The 24,695-nt window shown below is 42.1% G+C and overlaps 1 protein-coding gene across 2 annotated transcripts; it reads right to left on the bottom strand.

The window, feature by feature from the left end:
- Positions 1-7,466: 7,466 nt before the first annotated feature.
- GOSR2 (golgi SNAP receptor complex member 2) lies at positions 7,467-23,030 on the bottom strand. Of its 2 annotated transcripts, XM_082779144.1 has the most exons (6): positions 22,928-23,030; positions 20,696-20,760; positions 17,675-17,783; positions 16,424-16,556; positions 13,385-13,525; positions 7,467-10,666 (listed from the first exon to the last, which is right to left on the bottom strand). In XM_082779144.1, the coding sequence occupies exons 1-6, from the start codon at positions 22,954-22,956 to the stop codon at positions 10,505-10,507; spliced, it is 639 nt and encodes a 212-aa protein (XP_082635270.1). In that variant the 5' UTR covers positions 22,957-23,030; the 3' UTR covers positions 7,467-10,504. The 2 variants fall into 2 exon arrangements, with proteins under 2 accessions (XP_082635270.1, XP_082635271.1); XM_082779145.1 differs by lacking the exon at positions 13,385-13,525.
- Between the last annotated feature and the right edge of the window lie 1,665 nt (positions 23,031-24,695).

Genomic DNA, 24,695 nt, shown 5'->3' with positions numbered 1-24,695 from the left:
GTTAGCCAAACCATGCAGACGAGGTGTCTCATTGTGCAGGCCTGACGTGCATGTTCCAGAGCAGGTAAATTGAAAGAGCCAATTGACTTCCTCTGCAGTGTCTTGGAAGCGCCATCCTACGTGGAGCTCCCAGCCCTGACAGTGTCTCACTGCCATGTGGCAGCTGTCCTATTTCCTTGGAATGCATAGGTGACAGTGAGAAGGACAGTGGCTGTGTCCCATCTTGCTGCTGTGATGTCCCTCTTCTAAGAAGGCTGCTGTCAACTACTGGGATAGCAGGAGTGTTCATCCTGGAGCTCTGTCACCAAACCAGGTGGGATCCCAGGCTCTGCAGACAAACTCCCTGCAGTTTTCTGCTGGGCTCTTCTCACCTGCTGCTGGCCAGCCTGGCACCCTTCCTTCCTTCTGAGTAAAGAGGGGAAGCACCGAGCCAGAACCTGAGTTACTTGTGAAATATTAGGATGGCCAAGGGCAGCAGCATGCCTTCACTCTGGCCAGGATAGCTGTATGTCTCTGACAATATAACTGCCCTGGATTTTGCCAGTCTGATATTATCTGAAGTTCATCCCAATTGTCGTTTCTACAGCCCATTTCTAGACTATTGATATCACTTAGTGTTCTGCTCTGGTCCCCTGTCACTGTTCTATTATCCTCTGCTCCCTCTCTTTTGCTCCTAGCTCTTCACCTCCATAAATCATGGTGCAAAGAAACTGAAGAGTAGTGGAAGAATAAATGCCAAATGATTGCCAGGGGAGGGAGAGGGCAAGTTGCTGTCAGGAATCCACCTGAGTGTGCAGCAGTTTTTGGTTTGCTAGGTCCAGGGGGAGCTGGAATTGGGCCGAGGGTCTGTAGAGATAGCACAATCTCAACTGCAAAAGCACCAATAACAGCATATCAAGCTAAATCTGTCTGGACCATCCTTTCCACACCAAATGAGTACGTGGGAGATAGGGAGGAGAAAACTGCTGACAGGTAAGTTTTGGGGTGGGTCTTGGCTCTGCCATCACTACAAAGCAGAAAGCAGAAAAAACTGCTGGGGAACAGGGAAGGGCTTGAATACCCACAGACCCTGGGGCAAGGCAGAGCAGAGTGAAGCAAGAGCACCCTCTGTACACCAGCTATTGAAAGTGCTATATTTACATGGTGTTATTGTGAAAACGTGCTATTATCTTTGGAATATTACAGCTTACAAAGATAATTATTTCTCTTTTATGGTTGAAACATTCAATATTGTTACTATGGTCATGTGTAATGTTATCATTGTTTTTGTTTTACTGTAAAGCAGGTGTTGATTTCTAACACTTATCAGTTGTAATCATACATAGGGTTAACCTTTGGAAACAGTACACATATATAGGCATAGTGCTTAAGCTTTGGTTACCAGACAAGTATAAATAGCCTCTAGTACTTACCTGTACTGTCTTCCTTCTAAATTAATTCCACCCCATCTAATGCACTCTATAGATACCTTAAAGGAGGCTGTAGCAAGGTGAGGGTTGGTCTGTTCTCCCATCTGCCTGGTTACGGGACGAGGGGGAATGGGTTAAGGTTGTGCCAGGGGAGGTTTAGGTTGGATATTAGGAACAACTTCTTTACTGAAAGAGTTGTTAGGCATTGGAATGGGCTGCCCAGGGAAGTGGTTGAGTCACCATCCCTGGAGGTCTCTGAAAGACATTTAGATGTAAAGCTTAGTGATATGGTTTAGTGGAGGACTTGTTAGTGTTAGGTCAAAGGTTGGACTTGGTGATCTTGGAGGTCTCTTCCAACCTAGATGATTCTGTGATTCTGTAAACATACAGTCATTCATTAGCTCGCCTCCAGGCTGCAAATACCTTATGCACAGTTCACTCTCCTTTTAACTACTGAAATACTGACTGCACTTAGTATCTTTTGTTTCAAAACTTTTACCTGTTTTATACCCTCCTAGATTTCTCCTACACATACACTTACCACCTTAAAGGACAGCTGAATCAACAATACTATTTCTAGTCTTGAGCTACCTCTTATCATACTGAAATCTTTTAGGGGACCACCCTGGAAGATAAACCATGAAAACGTGTCTCAGCATTTAGGTTATTAAATGCCTTTAAAAATTCTTTTTCCAAAGCTTTAACGAAGACTGCCAGAGGGCTATCTGATGTATCTAGTTTATATCTGCTTCATTAGATGCAATTTTTATTTTTTTCCATTCTTTGCTAGATATTTTCTGATTTAACGATTGTTTTGTTAATGTGGGAAACTTGAATTACTGCAAAACAAAACAAATTTCAAGAAAAAGATAATCTAATACATTTTGCCCTCCAAGTTGTTCCTTTACTCTCCTTAATGAGAGCCAGGAAGGAGGGGTTAGCAGAAGACCAGGATTCCAGACCTCACCACCTGCATTACTAGCTGGTAGCAGATGAGAGGGGAAGGCCTGACCCTACTGCAGAGCCAAACCAGGAGTAGGCAGAGCATGCGGAGGTTCTGGGTGTCTTCCTCCACAGCATAGCTCCCACTCACCTCTTCTACCATGGAGCCAGCAGAGACCACACCATTTCTTCCACCCTTCTGAGCCACCACCAGTTTCAGTGCCATATGAATTTGCTGTATCACCACCAAGATCCATCACAGTAGATACCTGGCCTGCAGCCTGCACATGCACATTCCCACATGCTGCAGTGGGACCAACTTCCTGCTGAAAGTCAGTGTTACCCTTCAGCACCCCTGTGAGCCTTTCTCTGATGCTGTCTTCTTCTCCACAGAACCCGTCTCTGTTTTCCATCCACAATCAGTGAATTAGAAAGAAAATGCACCCCATGTTTTCCCTCTAGCCTGAGTACACACTTTCACGCCTGTACTTCAGGCTGCCTGGGATGGAGTTAACATTCCCCACAGCAACCCCTAGAGTGCTGTGCTCTGCACTTGGAGCTAGAACAGCATTGCCATCGTACCAATGTTGGGTCTGTTGCGGAGCAGTGCTGGCACAGCATCAAGACTCTGTCCAAGCCCCCCAAGGGCAGGAGGCAGGGGGTGGGCGAGAGGTGGGGAGGGGACATGGCCAAGGCAGCTGAGCTAAACCAACCAATGAGCTATTCCACACCATGTATCATCACACCCAGCAATAAAACCTGCAAAAGGGGAAGGGGTGGTCTCGTTATGAAAACATCTGTCTTCCTGAACAACTGCTATGCTTATTGAGGCCCAGCTTCCCAACACATGGCTGAACATTGCTTGCTGGTAGAAAGGAGAGAATAACACTTTTTTCTCGTCCATGCAGCCTTTGCTTGTTTTTCCTTTTCTTTTTCCTTTAATTTATTCTTACGTAAACCCATGAGTCTCTTTCCATCATGTTTTCTCCCCCTTCTTTCCCTTTGAGGAGGGGAGTTAGAGACCAGCGTGGTGGAGTTTAGCAGTCCATCAGTGTGAAACCACCACAGTCCTTTTTTGGTGCCCGACATAGGGGGTGAAGGGTTGAGATAACTATAGATTTGACCAGAGCACTTCAGAGGGAACTTACAATTAGTGTATTTGTCTAACAGTTGCTGGTCATGATACTGACTGATTTGCTCTTGATATTGTTCTATGTCATTCTGCTGTATGTGATCTATGCCATGTTCTCTCTCTATATGTCAGATCTGAGAGCTTTTTAAAGGCTGTGTTTGCTTGTTTGTTTTTCTTTTTCTTTTCAGTTTGCTGTACTGTAATTCACTGGTCTTGAGCCTAATCTGCTGTTCAGGCCCTGCATTGTTGTCATCTCTGTACACTGGGAACCATCTGTTGGAGAATTTTAACAACTGCACTCTACTGCACTCTTTTTCTCCTCTGGGAGTGAATTGGATATCAGGAATGGTGCCTCCTCCTCCTTTCCCTGTGAGCTAATTACAATAGCTTTCCAGTACTTTGAATATCCTTAGGTAACCAACATAGTCCTATTGCTAGGTTTCCAGAATGTTTCTGTTTTTCTTTTTTTTTTTTTTTTTCTCCTAAGGTTAAACAATTAATTAAGCATACCACCCAGGAATCTGCCCCTAGGCAGTGTGTTGATGGGTGGCAAGGTGTGTGGGAAGATACAGGCAGGTACCTGTCATGGTTCTCTCTGCCAGTGGTTTTAAACTTCACCTCTGAGCAAGTGCAATCCTAAAACAAAATGGTAGAATGTTTAAAAGACATATGCCCTGACCCTGGCAATGCTGGCGAACTCCAGCTTGCTGCACTGTGCTGGGGCCTGGCCTGCACTTATCATTCAATAGTCAGCACTATTCAGCACCTGCAAGGGGAAGACAAGGCCTCTGGATCTGACAAGCAAATAAGAGAGACAGTAGCTAAAACAGAGGGCCAACTGTCAATGGAATCAGTGGCCCCTGTAGTTAACACAAAACAATGGACGCAGATGTCAGCTTGTTTAGTAAGGGAAGAAGTAGCTCCACTAAGAGGTTCCAGAGCAGGAAGTGGAAGAGGCAGGCCGCTCTGGAGCAGGGCTGTCACATAAACAGGAGGAAGACGAGAGAGAAATCATAAGGCAGAAAACACCTGATCCTTATCCCTGAGTGAGTTGCAAGATCTAGGAAAGCATTTCAATCATCACCCAGGTGAGCACGTTGCCACCTGCCTGCTCCAATGCTGGAATACCAGCACCAGTATCCAGGAATTAGAAGGCAAAGAAGCCAAGCAGATGGATCTTTCTCTAGGGAAAGAATCATTGACAAAGCAACTGGGAAAAGGGGCACCAGTCCTCCACCTCTAGGTGACCTCTGTCAGGAATGAAGGAAAGGCATCCCCTCAAGGAAAACTTTGTATTATCAATCAGGTCCACAGGACCCACAGGAGTGCAAGGCTCTAGTGAGCACCATTGCTGTGTACTCTAATGCCACCAAGCTATGCAGGGGCAGAACCCATCTGTATTTCTGGCTTGACAGGGGGATCACAACAGCTAATTGTATTGGTGGCTAAAGTGAGCCTGACTGGGAATGAGTGGCAAAAGCACTCCATTGTGACTGGCCCAGAGGCTGCATGCATCCTTGGCATAGACTACGTTAGGAGAGGGTATTTCAGGGACCCAAAATGGCTTTTGGCATAGCTGTCTTGGAGATAAAGAACATTAAACAGTTGTCTACCATGCCCAGTCTCTCAGAAGACCCTTCTGTTGTGGGGTTGCTGAGGGCCGAAGAACAGCAGGTGCCAATCACTACTTCAACAGTGCACCAGCAGCAATATTGCACTGACTGAGATTCCCTGATTCCTATCCATAAGCTGCTGATTTGTTGACTGGAGAGCCAAGGAGTGATCAGCAAGACTCACTCACCCTTAGTAGTCCCATATGGCTAGTGCAAACGTCTAACAGCGACAGTGGACTATCACGGCCTGAATGAAGTCACAACACCACTGTGTGCTGTGGTGCCGGACATGCTAGAACTTCAGTACGAACTAGAGTCAAAGGCAACCAAGTGGTATGCCACCGTGTAGTGGGTTTACGTGGCAAGGTTTTGGTAGCAGGGGGCCATAGGGGTGGTTTCTGTGAGAAAGATCTAGAAGCTGCCCCATGTTTGGGAAGGGCCCCATTGTTTTCCAGAGCTGAGCCAATAAGTGATGTTGTTTTGCGCCTCTGTGAGAGCATATTTAAGACAGGGAAAAAAACACTGTGCCACACAGCATCTGGGAGAGTGAAAGGAGTGAGGAACGACCTTGCAGGCGCCAAGGTCAGTGCAGAAGGAGGGGGAGAGGTGCTCTAGGCGCCGGAGCAGAAGTCCCCTGCGGCCTGTGGTGAGGACCATGGTGAAGCAGGATGTCCTCCTGCAGCCCATGGAGTACCATGGTGGAGCAGGGTTCCACGCTGCAGCCCGTGGAGGAGACCACGGTGGAGCAGGTGGCCCTGCACCGACGGAGGCTGCCACCTGTGGAAGACCCCTGCTGGAGCAGATTCCGGGCCGGACCTGTAGCCTGTGGAGAGGAGACCACACAGGAGCAGGTGACCTGGCAGGAGCTGCTGCCCGTGGGGGAGCCGGGTTGGAGCAGTTTCCTCCTGAGGGATGGACCCCGTGGTACGGACCCATATCTGGAGCAGCTCTGGAAGAGCTGCTGCCTGTGGGAAGCCCATGCTGGATCAGTTCATCAAGGGCTGTATCCCGTGGGTGGGACCCCACAGCACAGGGGACGAGAGTGACCAAGAAGGAGCGGCAGAGAAGCGCTGTAGACTGACCATAACCCCCAGTCCCCCGTTCCCCTGCGCCGCTCGGGGGGGAGGAAGTGGAAGAGGGTGGATGGGGGGGAAGGTGCTTTTGGTTTCTTTCCTTTGTTTCTCACTTCTCTAGCTTGTTAGTAATAGGCAATAAATCTTACTATCTCCTTATGCCGAGTCTGTTTTGCCCGTTACAATAATTACTGAGTGATTTTCTCATCCTTATCTCAACCTTTGAGCCCTTTTCACATATTTTCTCCCCATTCCTCTTTGAGGAGGGGGAGTGAGAGAGCAGCTGTGGTGGAGCTTGGCTGCCCACTCGAGTGGAACCACGACACACCATCAATATTGCTAATGCATTTTTCATGACCCCTTTGGCAGCAGTGAGCAGGCCACAGTTTTCTTTCACTTGCAGGGTGATACATTGATGGCATCATCATGTGGGGCAACACATCAAAGGAAGCATTTCAGTTAACAGATGTGTCATTACACTCAGCAATAGAAGCTGGGAAGGTGGGGGAGGAGAAGGGAAAGCTCCCATTATGAAGACATCTGTCCTGAATACTAAGTGTATTGAGACCTGGCTTCCCAACACATGGCTGAACATCACTTGATGAATAATTGAGAATTGTTTTCTCTCTTTGCAACCTTTGCTTTTTTAATTAAATTATCCTTATCTCATCATGTGAGTTACTTGCTTTCATATCATACTTTTTCTCCCGCCTCTTTCGATGAGCACGGAGTGAGAAAGCAGATGTGGTGGAGTGTAGCCATCCATCACGATGGAAGCACCACAACCCTCCATACGTAGGACTTTTCTGGGTTGTTCTTGTGTGCTTCCTGTGGCCTCAGCCCTCACGGAACCTGCCAACACACTCCTGCCTGTGTGGGCAAACAGCCCCAGAGGCTGCAGGAGGAAACACCATGACCCAGATACTTCCTGAAATACGCCTGCCCTGTTCATGGCTGGTTTCCATAACCTTCCTCTTGCTAGCAGTGCATTCATATAAACCCTTATCTCACTAGTTTCAATGCCAATTTCAAATTGACTTTGCTGCTCCATCCCTGAACACTTGAGTAACATTTACCCATTCCTCCTGAGCAGGCCACCCATTTGCACTTTCTGTGAACTTCTGTTTTACATGAGCTCAGGCACGGGTTCCCCATTCAACCAAGCAAACCTAGTGCCTCACCTGCCTGTGTCCAGAAGTTATTTGTCCAGCTTAAGTAATTGGGCATTTCAAACATTAGGCAAGATAAAAAAGAAAAACTTCTAGTTGAAAAAATCTTTATTTACATAACACAACAGATGAATCACATCATGTCCCACCCTTGTCCCCTTATGTATAAAATACTGGTTAAAAGTGTGTTGTGTTTTTTTTTTTTTCCAGAGACTAGTTAGTTTCCACAGCGCCCTCTCATGAGAGCACTCCATTCGACAGCTGGAACATTGGCTGTTCCACAGAAGTTCAAAGGCAAACAGCTCCACTGAAAGAAGCAGTCTTAAGAAAGAAAACTTCAGAGACAGCAGCTGCAGCAGCAACACGTGACAAGCCACCAGGCTTTCAGCTCTGTCATTCCATGGTAGCAGGGACGTTGATCGTTGATCCTACCTGTACTTTTACTGTGCCACACTAATGACAGAAGTTTTGAGGGTTTTACATTAGCCATCTGAGATAACACAGGTGCTCTTGTAAGTCATTTTGGACTTAATATCTAGTACAAATTTGTTTGAAGTTACACATCATCAAATCCAGTCATCTAAGTGCTTCCCTTAAAGCCCACATCCCAAGTCCAAATAATGAATAGCAAGGACATTGCATACAACAGGGAAATTAGCCTACACAAGGAAGACTCTAAAAGGACAAAAATAAGTGGACAGAGAAACATGAATAAAAATGTTAGTCTAGTCCCAAAACAGAGAAAATCCAGTTCCATTAATTCTATTTTATGGCTCATACCACAAGCTGAACAGAAGAAAACAGATTGACTAGAGTCCTTACCTTGGTATAAGACGATTCCTGCTACACCAAGTCACAACTATATAAACTTTAAACAATAAAGTTGTAAAATCAAGGTAGAGTTGGATCAGGACAGAAGATTTGCCAGGGATCCTCACAAGGTGCCTAACTGATCTAATAGGAAGTGTTTTAACAAGTGCATTCTGTGCTAAAATTTATCATGATAAATTTCAGATTTAAAATAAATTCAAGCTAAATTTAGATTAAAGATACAGTAAGACACATGATCTCTCATAACCAACTTTCTGATTCCTTAGTCCTTGTGGCTGACATGCAAAGTGATTCTGCACATGGTCTGCTAACATGTTTTCTTGAGAAAGTGCAGCAGATTGAGGAAAACAAAGAGCTTTAAATACCTGGGAAACATCAAACACATTAAGAACAAAACAGCCAGCTGGAAGGCGTGCAGCACATAGGATATTCAACAACCACTGACACTTTTCCACTTTCTCCTGCTGAACCCCCTGAGAGGATTGTCTAGGCACTGACAGCATCTTGGCCTCTTCCACTGCAGGGTGGCAGCTAGTGCTCTGACTACTGACATTTTACTTGCCCTGGATTCCAAATACAAAGCTGACTGGATAGTGACAGCTGATCAAACTGGGGAGTCTCATTCTGGGCTTTAAAGTTATGCCACAGCACATGGATCAGTCAATACTTTAAACATGCAAATGTAAACAAGCACTGCTGAAACCTGTTTATATTGCCCATATTAGCTGAAATTGAAGAAATGGTATTAGTAACTGAAAAAAAAAAGTCTGCAACAAGCTATGTAATTATAAAAACAAAACATATTGGAGCAAAGAAATGCAGGATTTGTAAACTGTTACTAATTAAAAGACCCATAACCATTCCAGAGAGAAAAAAAAAAGAAAAAAAAACAAACACCCAACAGAATGCCACATTATCTGAACGTGACACTGTCAGATATTTGGAAATGCTCCTGACTTGTACACAAAATGAGAATGTATCTGAAGGCTGACTGAAATGGATAATGTTTGAAATGGAAGGCTGTTTGAAACTGCATGATGGCCATTCCAACAGAATTCCCACAATCTTCAGGGAAATGTGTACCATAGGAGGCATTTCTTAACTGTGTATGTTTAAATGTGGATAAATATCTACAGCCAAGAAGATATAAAATCTAAGCTATCATCTCTGTGAGATGATTTGTATGAGAATGTCTTTCACAGTAAATTCACAGGTAGAGAGAATAATGCAAATACCCTTCTCAAGGACAAGGGACATGTTTACCATCCCAAGGCACTAAGTTAAGGGAACTCTTCTTCTTCTGATGATCACACTGCTATTTTGAATGTTAAAAAAAAAAAAAAAAAAAAAAAAAGAGAGCCCATTCCAGCTCTATAAACACAAATATCACGAGTTTCAGTTTGAACACCGCAAGAACGTGCCTGCTTCACTGAATTCAAAAATACCAGCTATGGATCAGAAAACCCCAACCAACCACCTCAGATAATGAATACAATTCACTATAACATGATGTGCACTAGCACCAAAAATGCTCCCAGTTTTCTGGAGGCTGAATTTGGTATTGGGTGCAGTGATCTCTGATCTGCACTCACTGATCTGCACTTGACTGGAAGCAGGGAGGAGTACAGCATTCAGCTTCCACTGGGAAGCAGCCGGACATAAAAAGATACCAAAACTTATTTCAGATAAGATGAGAAGCATTTCAGTCTAAACTGAAGATTGCTGGGTAAAACCGTATGAGTATACAAAAAAGTAGCAGAGGTTATGACCATGCTTTTAGAGTTAAGACCCTTCCCCACAAGTCCTTCTCCTTCCAAGCAGAAGAGTACATTTGCAAATGGGAACCCTTCACTTCCTCTTTTTGCACAATCTGTAGGAGCTTGCCCACAGACACTGCAGAATTCTCCACAGTGGCATTTTTTCAAAAGGAAATACACTCACCAGGGTCATTTCTAGCTATCACAGGAAAGGCTCACTTCATCTTATGTTGTGCCTTTGTATCCTGTTCTCCCCTATCTACCCAACACTCCTGACTTGCTAACAGCTGGGCAAAAATTTCACTTCTGCCTCCTACTTAACAAGATTCTTAAACTTACTGGCAATAAGATGAGAGTAGTAATGGCTAAGGATATTTTATAGGGTCATTTTAAACTACAGTGTCCCCAAAGAAATTTGTTCCCCTATGTGCTTTCCACATGACGTGTCTAAGTGTGACTTGTAAACTCTGAAGTTCGCAGGAGGGGCTCATCCAAAGCAGCACTCAGAGGAAAGTACATTTTGGAGGACAGTCCATCTTGCTCCAAAAGACGATATCCTCTGGCAATAGCTTAGTAGCTCATGTCAGATACTGCACGACGAGAAACATAATTACACAAGTCAAAATCATTCCCCCAATCATAAAGTATTTATCTTGAAAGGCTCGCTTCTCAATCAGCCGCATTACAGTATTGGATAAGCCCAACATGTTGGCAACATCCAGGATCTTCTTGTGAGTACCCTAAGAATAAAAAGACAGCAAAGAAACAATTAACTCCATGGCACACTTCTTATTCTATAGAATATTTTATCATGGGTGGCAAGTGATGAATTCTGATCCCTCAGTAAACAAAGGAACTTTCTCTAAGTTCCTACAACATCTTTGCCATATTGTTCCTACAATTTAAGAGACAGCCATGGAACCCTGGAAATAAGTGGATTATTAGACTAATTCACACATGAGAACAAGAAAGAGGTAAAGGTACAAAGCAATGTGTCCAGACTGAAACATCACAGACAGCACCTCAGAGAAATGAACTCCCTATGGAGGAATTAAGTTCTTCTGTTCCACTTCCAGACATACAGTCTAATAAGAGCTTGAAGCTTCAGACAACCTTTCTTGCAGAACTTCCCTCCTGCTGGTCTGAAGTACAGTTAATACCAAGAAGAGGTTCAAAAGGAGGTCCAGAAACTTCTAGTGTCTGTGGTCAAGTTTAATGAAAAGGCTGTAACAGTGTAATTAATGCAATTTCAAGAAATTCTTCAGGATAAAAGCAGTGAAAAGAGCCTGCTGGCTGGCATGCTGCAGGCCCATATTTGTTTTGTTTCACTGCCGACACAGCTGGTACTAAGAATGTCTGTGGATCCTACCAGTTACCGTATCACCACTACTGTGTGTACCCAGTCACTACTGCAGTGACAGTTGCCTTATTTCAAGGCAACTGTCAAAGGAAACCGCATGAAATACAGGCTCATAGATGTACTATGGGCACTGTTCAGAGATTGGTATCATCCTGTCTGGGAGGAAGTTAGAAAACTCATGGCTGCAGAGTCCCAACGGTACAGGTAGATGAAAAGCACCATTCTAGATAAGCTAGACAAACAAGTGACATACAGATGTGCATTCAGAGATGCTGCACTCAGCACCACAGCTCAGCCCAGCTCACAGCACGCAATTATCTGACGCATACCTCAGAGAGACACTGGGCAGGACCAACTTCCATCATACGTTGCAAGAAGATGGGTGCTGCCAGAAAGAATCCTTATCACCATGGTGAGGATAAATGGACCTAGTCTTTCAAACTGACTTCCAGGCCCCAACTCTTAACAGAAAACCCTGCTTCAGAAGGCTGTGAGACTTCAGAGAAGTTACTTTTCCAAAAGAGCATTCAAAACCCTGAATCCTCTCCTGGCACTAATGTTCCATCCTTCCCTGTCCTTTTTTTCCATGTCTGCTTCATGAAAACGTTAACAGAACCTCTCTGTTTCCACTAGTCCTATGGCTAGACCACTCAGCTACAACCTATCTCAGGAATGAATGCTTAACAACCACAGTAAGTTTTTCTACTGACTGCCTTTGTATAAGAAGAAATATATATTCACTAGGTCAGTGAACAAGTAATTTTAGCCTTAGCTATCCTTCATCTCAGAGAAGAAAGACCTGGACTTCAAACTCTGCTGCAATGCATCAGTGTAACACTCAGGTGATGAGTCCTTGCATCCATGAGTATTAAGTAGAAAAGGGGTTACATTTATAATTACCGTTATACCCTGCAGTGTTTTGAGAACACCAGCTAGCCTGGACATCTGTAATCAAGAAAGGAAGTACCCAGCCTGTAAACAGCAATGGACATTACGATTAAAGGAAACACCTTGCAATGCTGCCTTGTGAAGACACCTGTCCCTGGTAACCCTTACGAAACGTGTACCATAGGTACTAAAATTTGTTCCAGCAAAATGTCTATGCACTTTCAGGGCAAGATGTGTATGTGTCTACAGTTCAGCTATCTGTATGTAAGCTGGCTAGACTGCCTTTTAAGCCAGTGGTACATTAGTCTACACAATCCATGGAATATGAGATGTGATTCATCTGACTACATGTAGGGATTTATGAATATCTGCATAGAAATTTAGCAATTAAAAATGCCTAAATGCTCTGACAGCTACATGCCAAAGCAGCAAAATCACAAAACAGGTAGCAATAGTTAACCCCAATTTAAGATGAGCACAACAGAGATAGGAATTTCCCTTTTCAGAGATCTAGCTTTCCCACCCCAAACATACACTTCTTATTAAAAAGCTCAACTTAATAGCATGGTTTAGTGGTGGACTTTAGTACTAGGTTAAAGGTTTGGACTAGATGATCTTGGAGGTCTTTTCCAACCTCAATGATTCTACGATTCTCTTTTTGTACCTTTGAACTCTTAACTCAAAATTTCACACCAGTTAAACAGTCTTTAAATTAAAATACAAACATTCATTATCTTTAACAGTAATTTGGGAAGATATATATTGTTTAGATACTTTAGACTTGAGTATTATCTCCATTACTGAACTTAAACATAAGTACTTTATGTGAGCATTGTGGTTGCTCTCAGTGATATTTACCTGTACCAACGTCTTATCTGTGAGCTAGCCATTGCTTTCTTCGTTTGGAAGAAAAACAAACGAATCAAAAAAAAAAAAAAAACACAGAACAGAACAAAATAAAACACAACATTTAGCACTCCAGATACTGACTACTGTGCAGACGAAGACTGCTAGCCTACCAGGACATACAAAAAAGAAAAAAAAAAAAAAGGCTTAAATATGTTCCTAGTAAAATGACAAAATATAAAGATTTTAGGCTTAGCTAAATCAGAGTTTAGGCCTTTACCATACTTATTTATTTCTTCTACTTAGCCTGGTTATCTTAAATGCAGAAATGTGGGGTCTTTTTGGTAAAAAATGATGCCCCCACCTTTAATGTCACTCTCTGGTCCCTCAGCCCCTGAAGGATGTTGGTCCCACTGCCAATAAGATCATCCATGCCACGATGGGCATTCTGCAGGGATTCATTAAACTGTAATGTTTCGTCGATCGGTATGGTGGTGTCAGAGTCCTGTAGGGGAAATGCAGGGTCTTGGTTACCTTGCCTACTCACTCATACTCATAGATCCAGAAAGAGAACACACAAAAACAAACACCCCTTGACAGGACTTGTGGGATTATGTTTTTTGTTGTTGTTGTTTATTTTTAATAGGGATGTTAAAACAATATTAATTTGAGTGAACAAAGTAATGTAGAGAAGCCTATAGGAAGCAAGTCAAAAGGCAGAGTTGATTAGCTATTCAACTGCAATTAGATTTCAGGAGATAAAAGATCAGATTAAAAATTAAGAATTTTCATAATCTCTTTATGACATAGGTAGGAAAGAGTATTACAGTAGAGAAGATCAAAAGTATCAGAAAGGATTAAACAAGGAAGTCATGTGATCACTGTAAGCAAAAGATTTTTGAAAGACAATAGCACATTTATAATGACAAAAGGCTTGCAAAACACATGTCTGGGAGATGACATTCTATAAACTTGTATTAACAACAAGGTGCAAATTTCTGACGGGGAGGGCAAACAGACATATGAACCTAGATCCCTGAAAGTCTCACTTACTCACCACCCAAGCCCTTATCTAATGATAATTAAAAAAAAAATCCAGAAAAGATGCATTAGTGCAACTAGAAACTATACGTTTTGAAATGGAAGTAACTGGGTAAAATTCTCTAACCTGGGTCACATAAGGGGTCAGAGGATGTCATGACTTTTCAAAAGGTTTCCAGTTTCATCTTCTCTGACACTACTCCACTGAGAGAGTCAAGGTAATAGTTCACAACTCCCACATTGTTTTGCAAACAGTAATCATTATATTGGTTAGAGCTAAGTGTGGAAACACTGGCTTACCTGCTTCCACAAACTCAGATTGGCAAGAACTACTAAAATGCATAATTCATATATTGGGCAGAAGGTGCTTAATACCTGTCAGCTGTAGGTTACTTGCATGTAACAATATCAAATTTGCCCTGAGTAGTCTGTGGTGATTATTGTAGAAAAAATTTTTAATACAGGAACCACATGTACAATCCAGTGTTGGGTGTCTGACTGCCTAGATGGATATTCTGCTTACCTAGTGTGAAAGAATGAAGAATGAAGAATAAAGGACAGAGCCATTCCCAGTTAGCTGGTCAAAGGTACTGGATGAAGAAGGCTATCGACGGTGTACACAACTCTTTGATCAAAAGTCAATAGAGCACAAAGGTTGAAAAAATTATCTTGTCTTACAGGAATCTGCAGAGCAACAGCACTTGCATCTGAATGGCTATTCTTTCAGATATTTATTAAACTTCAAATCAGAAGGGATTCTGTTTCCTATGCAAGGAATTTGCAGTTGATTTTCTTTTATACACAAGGCAGCAAGAAAACTATCAAAGTAGATCTTTGCTCACAGAAACGCAGAATGTGTTGGAAGGGACCTTAAAGATCACTTAGTTCCAACCCCCTGCCATGGGCAGGGAGAACCTTCCTCTAGACCAGGTTGTTCAAAGCCCCATCCAACCTGGCCTTGTACCCCCTCAGAGGGACACTAGATGGCAGCATATTTTTCATTTGCTATAAATGGTTTTCTCCAGAATTCTTCAAGGTAATGCTTTGAAGACAACATTTATCTTCGAATTAAAACATTCAGAACACTGTTACAGCTTTCAAGAGCTGTTATGTACACTACTATGATTTATTCAGAATGCTTACACATTCACCTGACATTCCTATTTAATAAAATAGGGTAGTATATAAATAGCTATGTAAACCTTGAACCTAAACAGATAGGCCAGTAACTCACAAATACACCATTTGCCTATTAAAAGGAAAATATACTTTAGAAGTCATGTTTTTGTAATGATAAGTTAAGAAAAAAAAATACAAAATAATCACACAACTTAATTACATCTTGAGACACCTTTCAACATGTTCAGGAACAAAAAATAGTTTGCCATGTATTTTGTGTTTGCAAGACTGCTACTCCTCTTCAAAACTGTTCTATTTACTCATGTGTTTTCTTCCTGGACAAGCTTTCCTACAGGAAAATTTCTTCCCATTTGCAGAACACCACAGCTTTTGAAAACAAATCAGGTTTCAAGTTCCAGTGTTCATTTCAAGACCTGTTTATAATTTTGAAATAGCCAACAAAATGCAAGAGGTCAGTTATGTTGGGCTTTGAGTAGTGCAGTGAACTTCCAAAATCTCAAGAAAATATAGCCATTCACATTGCATTTTTTCTTGTCCTAACAGTGAAAGTCAGCACAGAAAGCAAACAGTAAGATAAAAAAGACGTGCTTTTAAGTCACAGAAAAGCAAAGAATGAAAGCAAACCTACATTATTCAGAGCAAAATTTATCTGGGAATTTGCCGGGGGAGACATCAGTGGAAGAACTCAGACCGATCAAGAACAGGTTGAAACACATACCTGTCATTAAAAACTTTTGAATCATTTATAGTTAAAATGGAAGGTTTTTTACCCAGCTACACAATTTATATTTGGACAAATGAAAACTTGCTGGCATTTACTAACAGCAGTGTGCATAAAAGCCACTGATAAACATAAGCATTTTCCAGACATTTTTCAAGTCCTGGGATTTGACAAAGACTTTTGACACAAATCCAATTAAAATGTATTCTTTGTTACCTACCTCATTCAACTTTTTGAAACTGCTATATAAAGTCAGGTAGAGCTGCACTGGATAAAATTGGAGCAGCAATCTCAAGTCTTTCACTATTGCCTCTTTTTTGACCAAATTTTCCTCATGAAGGAGTTGTACTTTTTCAACATGTATTATTACTCTTTTCTATCTTTAATCCACTTGAACCATCACACAGCAGCAAACTAATAGTCAAGCCTAGGTCTTGCCCAAAACTTCACTGAACGGTTAAGGCAACTAAAACTGAGAAATCTAAAATAAAGAATATTTACATTAGTAGTGAATGTACGTGCTAGTAGCTCTTCTCGCTGTCGTTCCTGCTGCTCCCGGATGTAACGGCGATGTTGAAAGTTCCTCAGAGCTGTCTGCAGATGCTGAACATCATACTTCAGCTGGTCAACTCGGCTAGACAGGATCAACAACAGGAAGATATTCCCAGGGATAAAATACCAATCTTTTGTGGTCTTTTTAATGAATAATGGAGCGTTATAAATTAACAGCAACAAATACAAAGAATAATGGATTCTACTCATCTAAAAGATAAAGGACATTCAATGTTACGCTTACATTCCATACTTAGATCGTCTGTGCCTCATTTTACTAGTAAACAGGTGATTATTTAATTGCAAGCTAAAGATAGAATGTGAAGCAGAATTCTTGAGCTATCTTGTACATCCTACCCCATGACAAGTCTCTTCAGAGAGATTACATATATATATTCTTCATTTAACATAGATTTGAAAAGACAGTAGGATTTGAACAGTTTCTACTTTATGACCTATTCACGCAAAAGATCAGGTTTTCAAGTTTCATTAATTAATATCACGTTCTTAAGGCTGAGTTTCTACAAAATGTACCTAAAAGCCAATTGGCAATAGAGGACACATTTGCATTAGGGTAAAATAAATCAAGTCCATAACTCTACTGTTTCTGATTAAATGTTCAGTTAACTACAAAGAAAGCATAGATGACTGTTTCAGATGGTGACCTTTATAATATAGGTGACATGAAATCCACCCGATCTAAGGCAGCATTGGGACTAAAAATTAATAGCAGAGTCACAGAACAATTTAGAATGGAAAGTGCTCTGATGGTCTCTGATCCAAGCTGCTCAAACTAGTGTTAATTTTTGAAACCTTATTTTAGTCACCAACAGCTAGGAAAAGTTTTCAGAAAAAATGACACCTACTGAAGTAATTTTACTCCTTACCTCCACAAATACCATTAAAAGCAAAATAATTTCAACTCAGTATGTCATTTAAGCATCAAAGTGCTATATTTTGCTAAGCAGCAAAGTACTCATCTCAGAACAGAGCCATGAATCCAGCTCAATCACCAGTCTGCAGGTAAATGCAGGAAAATGATTTTGCATCTGTGCCTCAGTTCTGTTACAGTTGAGCATAGAGATTTAAGTTGTAATGTGAAAAGGTTCAACTCAAATGAAAAGGAAAAGGGCTACAATAAATTTAATGAAAATAACTACAAAGACTACACCATTATCAAAGCAAAGAAAGCGAACTTACAGTTTAGCATTTTGTCGCTTATTGGGAGGTTCTTTACTGGACAAGATTTCCAGACGTTCCAAGTTGCTGAATATATTGTCTATTCTTGCTTGAATCTCATTTTCTACTACTGCAAGGAAACAAAAATATATTCTAATTTGAATTAAAGAACTGCAAATTGAGTGAAGGCAGAAGTACAACAGCATTCAAACCAGTATTTAAAACTGAAAGACACAAATTCTTGCTGGATGGAAACAAACAAACGAAAAAATCAGATTAACTAAGAACTCTACAAATCATGAAGAGACACTTCTTTAACTGGCTAGTTTGAAACTCTTGCCTTTTTCACCCTCCTCTGAGAAGGGAACAGGGAAAGCCTTTGCTCCTTCAAGACTCGTGAACTTCTTTCCCTGTCTCGTCTATATAATAGGACTTAAAAGTTCCACATTGCCCTCTACAGCCCCTTCCTGTTTTCTCAGGTCTTGCTCATAAAAGCTAATAGCCAAGATGATTCTTGGCAATCCTAACTTCTGAAAACTGTTAACAAAGAGTTCCATTATCCACACCTATAGCATGGGAGGTTGACAAAGCAACCAAAAGAAGAGTTGATGGGAATTGGCAGACTAGACAAACAGCTTGGAAAAGCATGCTCATGGTTGGGGAGCCCTTACAGGTGGGAAAACAAGACATATAACATCTGCCTCCGTGATCGTCTACTTTGCTATTGCTTCTGATAATGTGTGCATAGAAATAGCAGAGAGACGAGATCAAAATGCAAACTCAAATACTTTTACTTTGGTAAGGTGGGAAGCACATACAACTAGGAAAAAAAAAAGACTCATATGCTTTCAGTTACTGTTATTGTACAGCAAAGCCTGGTATAAGTCACTAACCCCTTCTTCATTCAACAACCACATATTCTAACTGTGTGACAATCCAGCATTTCACAGCTTGAACTGCACAGGGAGACCTTTAATCATCTGTCATTATTGTGCTTAAAGAAAGCGAGCTTGCAAGGCTGAAGGTATGCACCCTCCAGAGCACATCCATAGAATGATTATTAGAGGACACTGAAGAACCATCATGCCTGTGCAGTCATGAAGGTAACCCTGAAGCCAACTCCTGGACTACCATGGTCAGTCTTAGAATAATCAACAAACCTTAACAGTCACAATTTGTTCTTAGTTTGCATTTAGACAAAATCTTAAGAGATATTGTTTATTCCTATTTTTTTCTAGACTAAAGAGATATACAGTAAAGCATTAGTAATCAACTATTTCCTCCAAAGTACCTCAAGACTTTCCAGAAAATTCCATTTAGCAGTACCCAAAAAGGAAACGGCACATAAAACCCCTTTTCTTTACAATTTGATTTCACACAATCAAAGAATAGCCAACTTTAAATAAATATTGTTTATTTAAATAAATAAACACAGATCAATCACATCATCCTAATTCATTTCTCCATCATTTAGTACAGCTAAACTTCACAGAAGACCAGCCAGAACAGCAGATAGACAATTACATCAGCATTAGCTAGTCCAAACAACAGTGTTACTTTCTTGGTCATCTTATGTTTTTTTTCTGAGCAAGAAGGGGTTATTTGCCCAAAGTTGGAAAAAAAAGCTGCAACTGAAACTTTGATTTCCTGACTCTTTTTCCTGACCTTCAGACTAAAGATAGCTCCTTTTCCCATAAATTCTTGACTACACAATAATATCTAGAGCACATACCTGTGCTTTTATATATAAAATAGTATGTTCATTTATTGACTATATAAGATGGTACATAATCCCATCTCTCGCTTCAAGTAGCAGAGGCAAGACAGCAAGTTATGCTAATTTTCAAGGGGCTCCAAAATCACATTTAACGAACTACAGTCAAGGAAGTCATCTGGCATTGTACTAGATGCAGGTAGCACAGTACAGTACAGGTAGCAACAACCATCATAGAAAATAGAACCAGTAGACAAGTTGTTGTTTTTTGATAGGAAAAGTTATCACAGCCTTTTCTAGTCATGCTACATGAATATAGTTAGGGTAACAGAAGTCAGTCGACCTGTGGGTAATTGTATCTAGTATGGCTTCACTTCAAAAGTTTTTGATCATGCCCATTAGCAACTAGTTTTACATGAATTCAGACTTCAAATGTGTGTCCAAAATACATTTGCCAATTCTGCACTATGGTGAAAAATCTTGCCACAATAAATCATATTATTTTATGACAGTCATTTTATTAACACAAGGTTATAGTCCAAACTTACTGAGGCAATTTCAGACCTAGTTGTTCCACATATTTCTCATAAGCAAATGGAATTACAGGTTCTCTGGACCTGATGCAAGTCTCTACAGGACTCTCATGCAAGCAGGAGCCATTAGAATCATCCTGCTTAAATTCTTGCACATTAAACGACAGTATTTTCCCCAGAAACTGGACTAAGAATCTTTTTGGGAAGTTTGCCAATTATTGGATGCTTAAAGGAACAGTGTTAACAATAGGACAGATATCAAGTGACATTTCTCAACTTCTCAGCTTCTAAAAAACTAGCTTGGTGATGTCTGAATTTGCAATTCTGTCCACATCTATGTGTTATATTATACCTCCATATGTGCATCAATTTGATCAATTTGATTCGTTTAATCCATTTATAACATATGTCTCTACAGCACACTCTGACAATGCATCAAAATCTAACAGCACCAAAAAATATCTGACATTCCCAGTTCAAGATACTTGTAGAAGCATTTACAGTAAACACCACTTCTCAATTCAAGAGCTACCTCCCATAGGAAGCTGTGTGGCAGTAAATTTTTGTTCTGTCTTTTCCACTCTGTCCTACAAGACATCACCTTAATCAAGTCAAATGGTAAAATAATTTTAATGCATTCCACATCAGCATTTCATCTCACCTGCTGATCGTAGTAACTGAAAAGCCAAATTAGTTCAAGTAATGATTGTAAATATAATGATAAAGCATACGAGGTTGAAGGTTCAGGTTACATCAGTATTGGAGTGGGACTTTTCCCTCTAATTACCTACTTACAGTGTACTGACTGTTTGTCTGAAGTTTCCAGACGTCCCATGTAAGATTGGACTTCGTGGACTTGTCTATCAAAAGACAAATAAAGAAAAATAAGTCAGTTAACATCCATAAAATGAAAAACAATTTTTCAATATCTTAATCTCTAGCTTCTCTTAAAAGTACCTTTCAGAACATAATAAGAATCAGATACATGGTATTCAGTGCAGACAGCCCATCACTAAACATCTAAAAAAAACACTAATCTTCAGTTTGAAGACAGCTGTGCTTTCAATTAATATGCATCTACAAAGTAACTTTCAGTGTTAAAATAAAAATCAAGGAGAAACTAATTTTTTTTTTTCCTTCAGTGACTTTCAATCCAGTTCTAGCTCCCTTCTTGTATTGTAACCTGAACTGAGGTTCTCTCTCATGTCACGCACCTGGCATGCTCAATGTCATTTAAGATCTACCTACCCCAAGACAACCATGGAGGTATCAGATTCACAATAGGAACTCATAAATAATAAGTATAACAGAGGGAAGGTCTGATTGGTAGAAGAGCTGGTACAAAGGAGACCTTAATAACAGGTCTGCAGTGAAATACTACCTAAATACTCCACTAAAGTGGCGAACAGACACCACACCTTTACGGCACTGCATAAATAAGTAGTACGCATCTTCAGTGCAAGCTTTGTCACCTCCTTCTCACAAACAAAATAACGGTACAGGCAAAGGATCAGGGAAGGACTATAAAGATTATGAAAAGTACTAAACAGCTTTAATACAATGGAGTTGTTCAGTCTGGACTGCAGATAATAGCAGTGAGACACTGTTGAGCATAAATGCCACAGGGGAAGGTGAAGAAGGAATGACTTTCAGCATCTCATACAATACATGAATCACAGAGGCATTGAATTTAAGTAGAAAGCTTAAAACAGAAGAGAAGAAATTCCTGACATTGCAGAAGCAGCGACAGAACAAAAACCAAAATAAATAAAAACACATTGATAGCTGTTAAATTCAAGAAAAAAAAAAAAAAAGCCTCAAATTTCTGGGAGGCCAGGACAATATTCAGTGAAAATACTCACTCATAAGTTACTTTTATTATTATTATTATTAACACTGTGACACTAAACAGGTAACTCCAACTTTTACAGTACTTATGACATGTTCAGTTAATTAGAGAACCAATTCAATATCCAGTATCTTGCACCCCATTCTTGTTCGATGTTTTTTTTTTTTCCCAACCAGTTTGTCTAGGATGCCTCAGACATCTTGAGACTCACACTGCTTTTAAAATGCCTGTTTAGAAATCCATGTGTAAGAACAAAATCAGATCACTGGCAACCGTATTAGAAAAAGACACTTCATATTTACCAGGATTTTTCTAATGGAGGAAAATATAGTAGGTCTGGGAAAAGGTGGGAAGAGAGTTTTCAAATTGAGATTACCTTCAGACTGACAATAAACTACAATAAAAAGCAGAGCTCAAGAGCTACAATCAGAGCAAGGCAATATGGAAACTGGAAAAGGCAAAAGCATTCTCCTTATCAACAACAGTTATATCACGAGCTTTCATTTCTGGATCAACAGCGGGATTTCCAGCTTTTCCCTATCACATTATTTAATAAAACCCATTAACAAGGGTGGAATATTTGGATTAACTCCCTCCTTTAGCCTCTTTCCCATGAGTTATTTCCACCACACTGGCAGGTTTTCTGCCTTACTTGTGGTTTGCATTTTTCCTACCACTTAAACCTCACCAGACTACGTTCATCTCCAAAACCGTTTCGTATCTCACCGACACGTCTCCTGAGAGGGTTTAAATGCTGCCCCCGGCCATGATCAAAGCCCACTGCCATAAAAACCCTAGCAAACGAGCGTGCCCTAAATTCACGCTTATGTAGTAAAACAGAATCACTTTTATTTTCAGTGAGCACCTGTAATCCCACACTTTAAAACCTGAAGCCAGGAACTCCTGCCTTGACTCGGGCCTGACGTGGCTAAAGGCACGGCGGGACTTTGGACCCGCTCAGCCTGGAGGACCCGGGTTGGCTTCGCCCTGCGACCGAGAAACGGCCCAGCTCCCCTCAGCCCCTCGGGGGGGGGGGGGGGGGGGGGGGGTCCCGGCCGCTACCGCCCCCTCCCCGCCGCCATCCAGGCGGCCTCGGCTGCTCCCACAACGCGGCCCGGCCCCCGCCCCACAGCAGCGGGGCCACCACGGGCGCCCGCCGCAGCGCCGCACGCACGAACTTGTTGGTCTGGTGGTAGAGAGCCTCCATGGCACGGCTCGGCACAGCTCGGCCCGCCCGGGCACGGCTCGGCACGGCTCGGCACAGCCCGGCCCGCTCCGCTCCACCGCCCACGTCGCATCCGGCTCCGCCACCCTCGGCTTCCGCCGGCTGTGGCCCCGTCAGGAGCCCGAGCTGCCGCCAGGGGGAGCCGCGAGCCCGCGGCCCCGGGCCGGGGACAGGGACAGGGACAGGGAACGGGACCGGATCCCAGCGTCGCACCCGGAGGCCCGCGGCCGCCCTCCCTGTCCCCGCACGGCCCCAGCACCGCTCCGCCGGCCCGGCCCGGCTTTCCCCTTCGTTACTCGCCTGCAGCAGCCTCGTCGCCCCATCCCTGTCCCCCCGGGTGCTTCGCCAGTCCTCTCCGATAAACCCTTCCCTCACCCGTTCCCTGATGCCTTTCTCTCTGCTGTTCCGAGGCTTTGGCCTCCCCTCAGGCTTTGGCCTCCAGTCGTGTCTCACCAGAATGAGCAGGGGTCGGGTGGAAAGCCCTGTCCCTCCTCCTTCACCTTGCGTGGGGCCCGGGGCCACCTTCCTCGCATCAGGGCGGCTGCCCAGGAGCTGTCTCTGCATGGGGCATGTCTGCCCCGGATGTGTAGAGGCCATTTGGTGTTGCTCCTGCCCTTCACCTTCCTCCCCAGAGCTGCCCTCCAGCCCAGTGCCCTGTCTCTCCCCTCACATGCCAGTCTCTTCCATTGCTGCTCTTCTACTGTCTACTACTACTATTCTGTCTACTTCCTGATAGAATCACAGAATCACAGAATTGTCTAAGTTGGAAGAGACCTCAAGATCATCAAGTCCAACCTCTGACCTAATACTAACAAGTCCTCCACTAAACCATATCACTAAGTTCAACATCTAAACAATTTTTAAAGACCTCTGGGGATGGTGACTCCACCACTTCCCTGGGCAGACCATTCCAATGCCTCAGGATCCCACCTTCCACCACTAAGTCTCCTGTAAGCCCGGCTGTGCTGGATGAATTGTATCTGTACTTAATGCCCTCAGTGTATTTTTTGCCCACTAATTTATCCACATGATTGTCTTTTGTCATATGAACTGCATTCACTAAATCTCTAGAAGTCTAGGCGACCAGTTCAAAAGGAAATGCAAAAAAGCAGATACCTATGAGAAAGTAAGATGAATCCTGCATGTAGGCATCCCTTCTAAAATAGCTGTTCCAGCTCTTTGATCATAATGACCATCTTCTCACAACCTTTTCTAGCTGTATAGCTGTCCTATCCAGTCTTGTGTTCTATTTTCAGTAATTTCTGATTTCCAGTATTCTGCTTGTTTCGGGGACTTCTACATGTAGCAATGATCAGACATTTTCATAGATCTACTTACTCTGACTCCAAATACATGTTCATGAGTGGTCATGGACAGCTCAGGGCTGCCATTGTGCAAATAGGCTTGTTTTCTTGGGAATCCCATTTTTCCACATACACTCAGACACACTAAATACCTTGCACTGTGTTATCAGCCATTCACTTTATAACACCAGTTTTCTCCACAGGTTTTTGCAGGGCTGGCTGTTTAGTCCTTGCTCTGGGGTTGTATGAAAAACTGAAAAACTGTTTTCGGTTATCTCATTTGTACATAATTTCTTAATTATTTTGACAAGATAATCAACCACAACCCCTTCTTATATGTGCTGGACTACAAAAACTGATGTACTTTTACAGCGGTAGCCTGCTGAGTCTCAAGAACTCCTTCAACCTTTTAACTTT

Source organism: Aythya marila, assembly GCF_965140915.1.
Source record: "Aythya marila genome assembly, chromosome: 25".
NCBI classification, from domain to species: Eukaryota; Metazoa; Chordata; class Aves; order Anseriformes; family Anatidae; genus Aythya; species Aythya marila.
The sequence above is the reverse complement of the archived record's forward strand: the minus strand, read 5'-3'. Positions and strand labels throughout refer to the sequence as shown.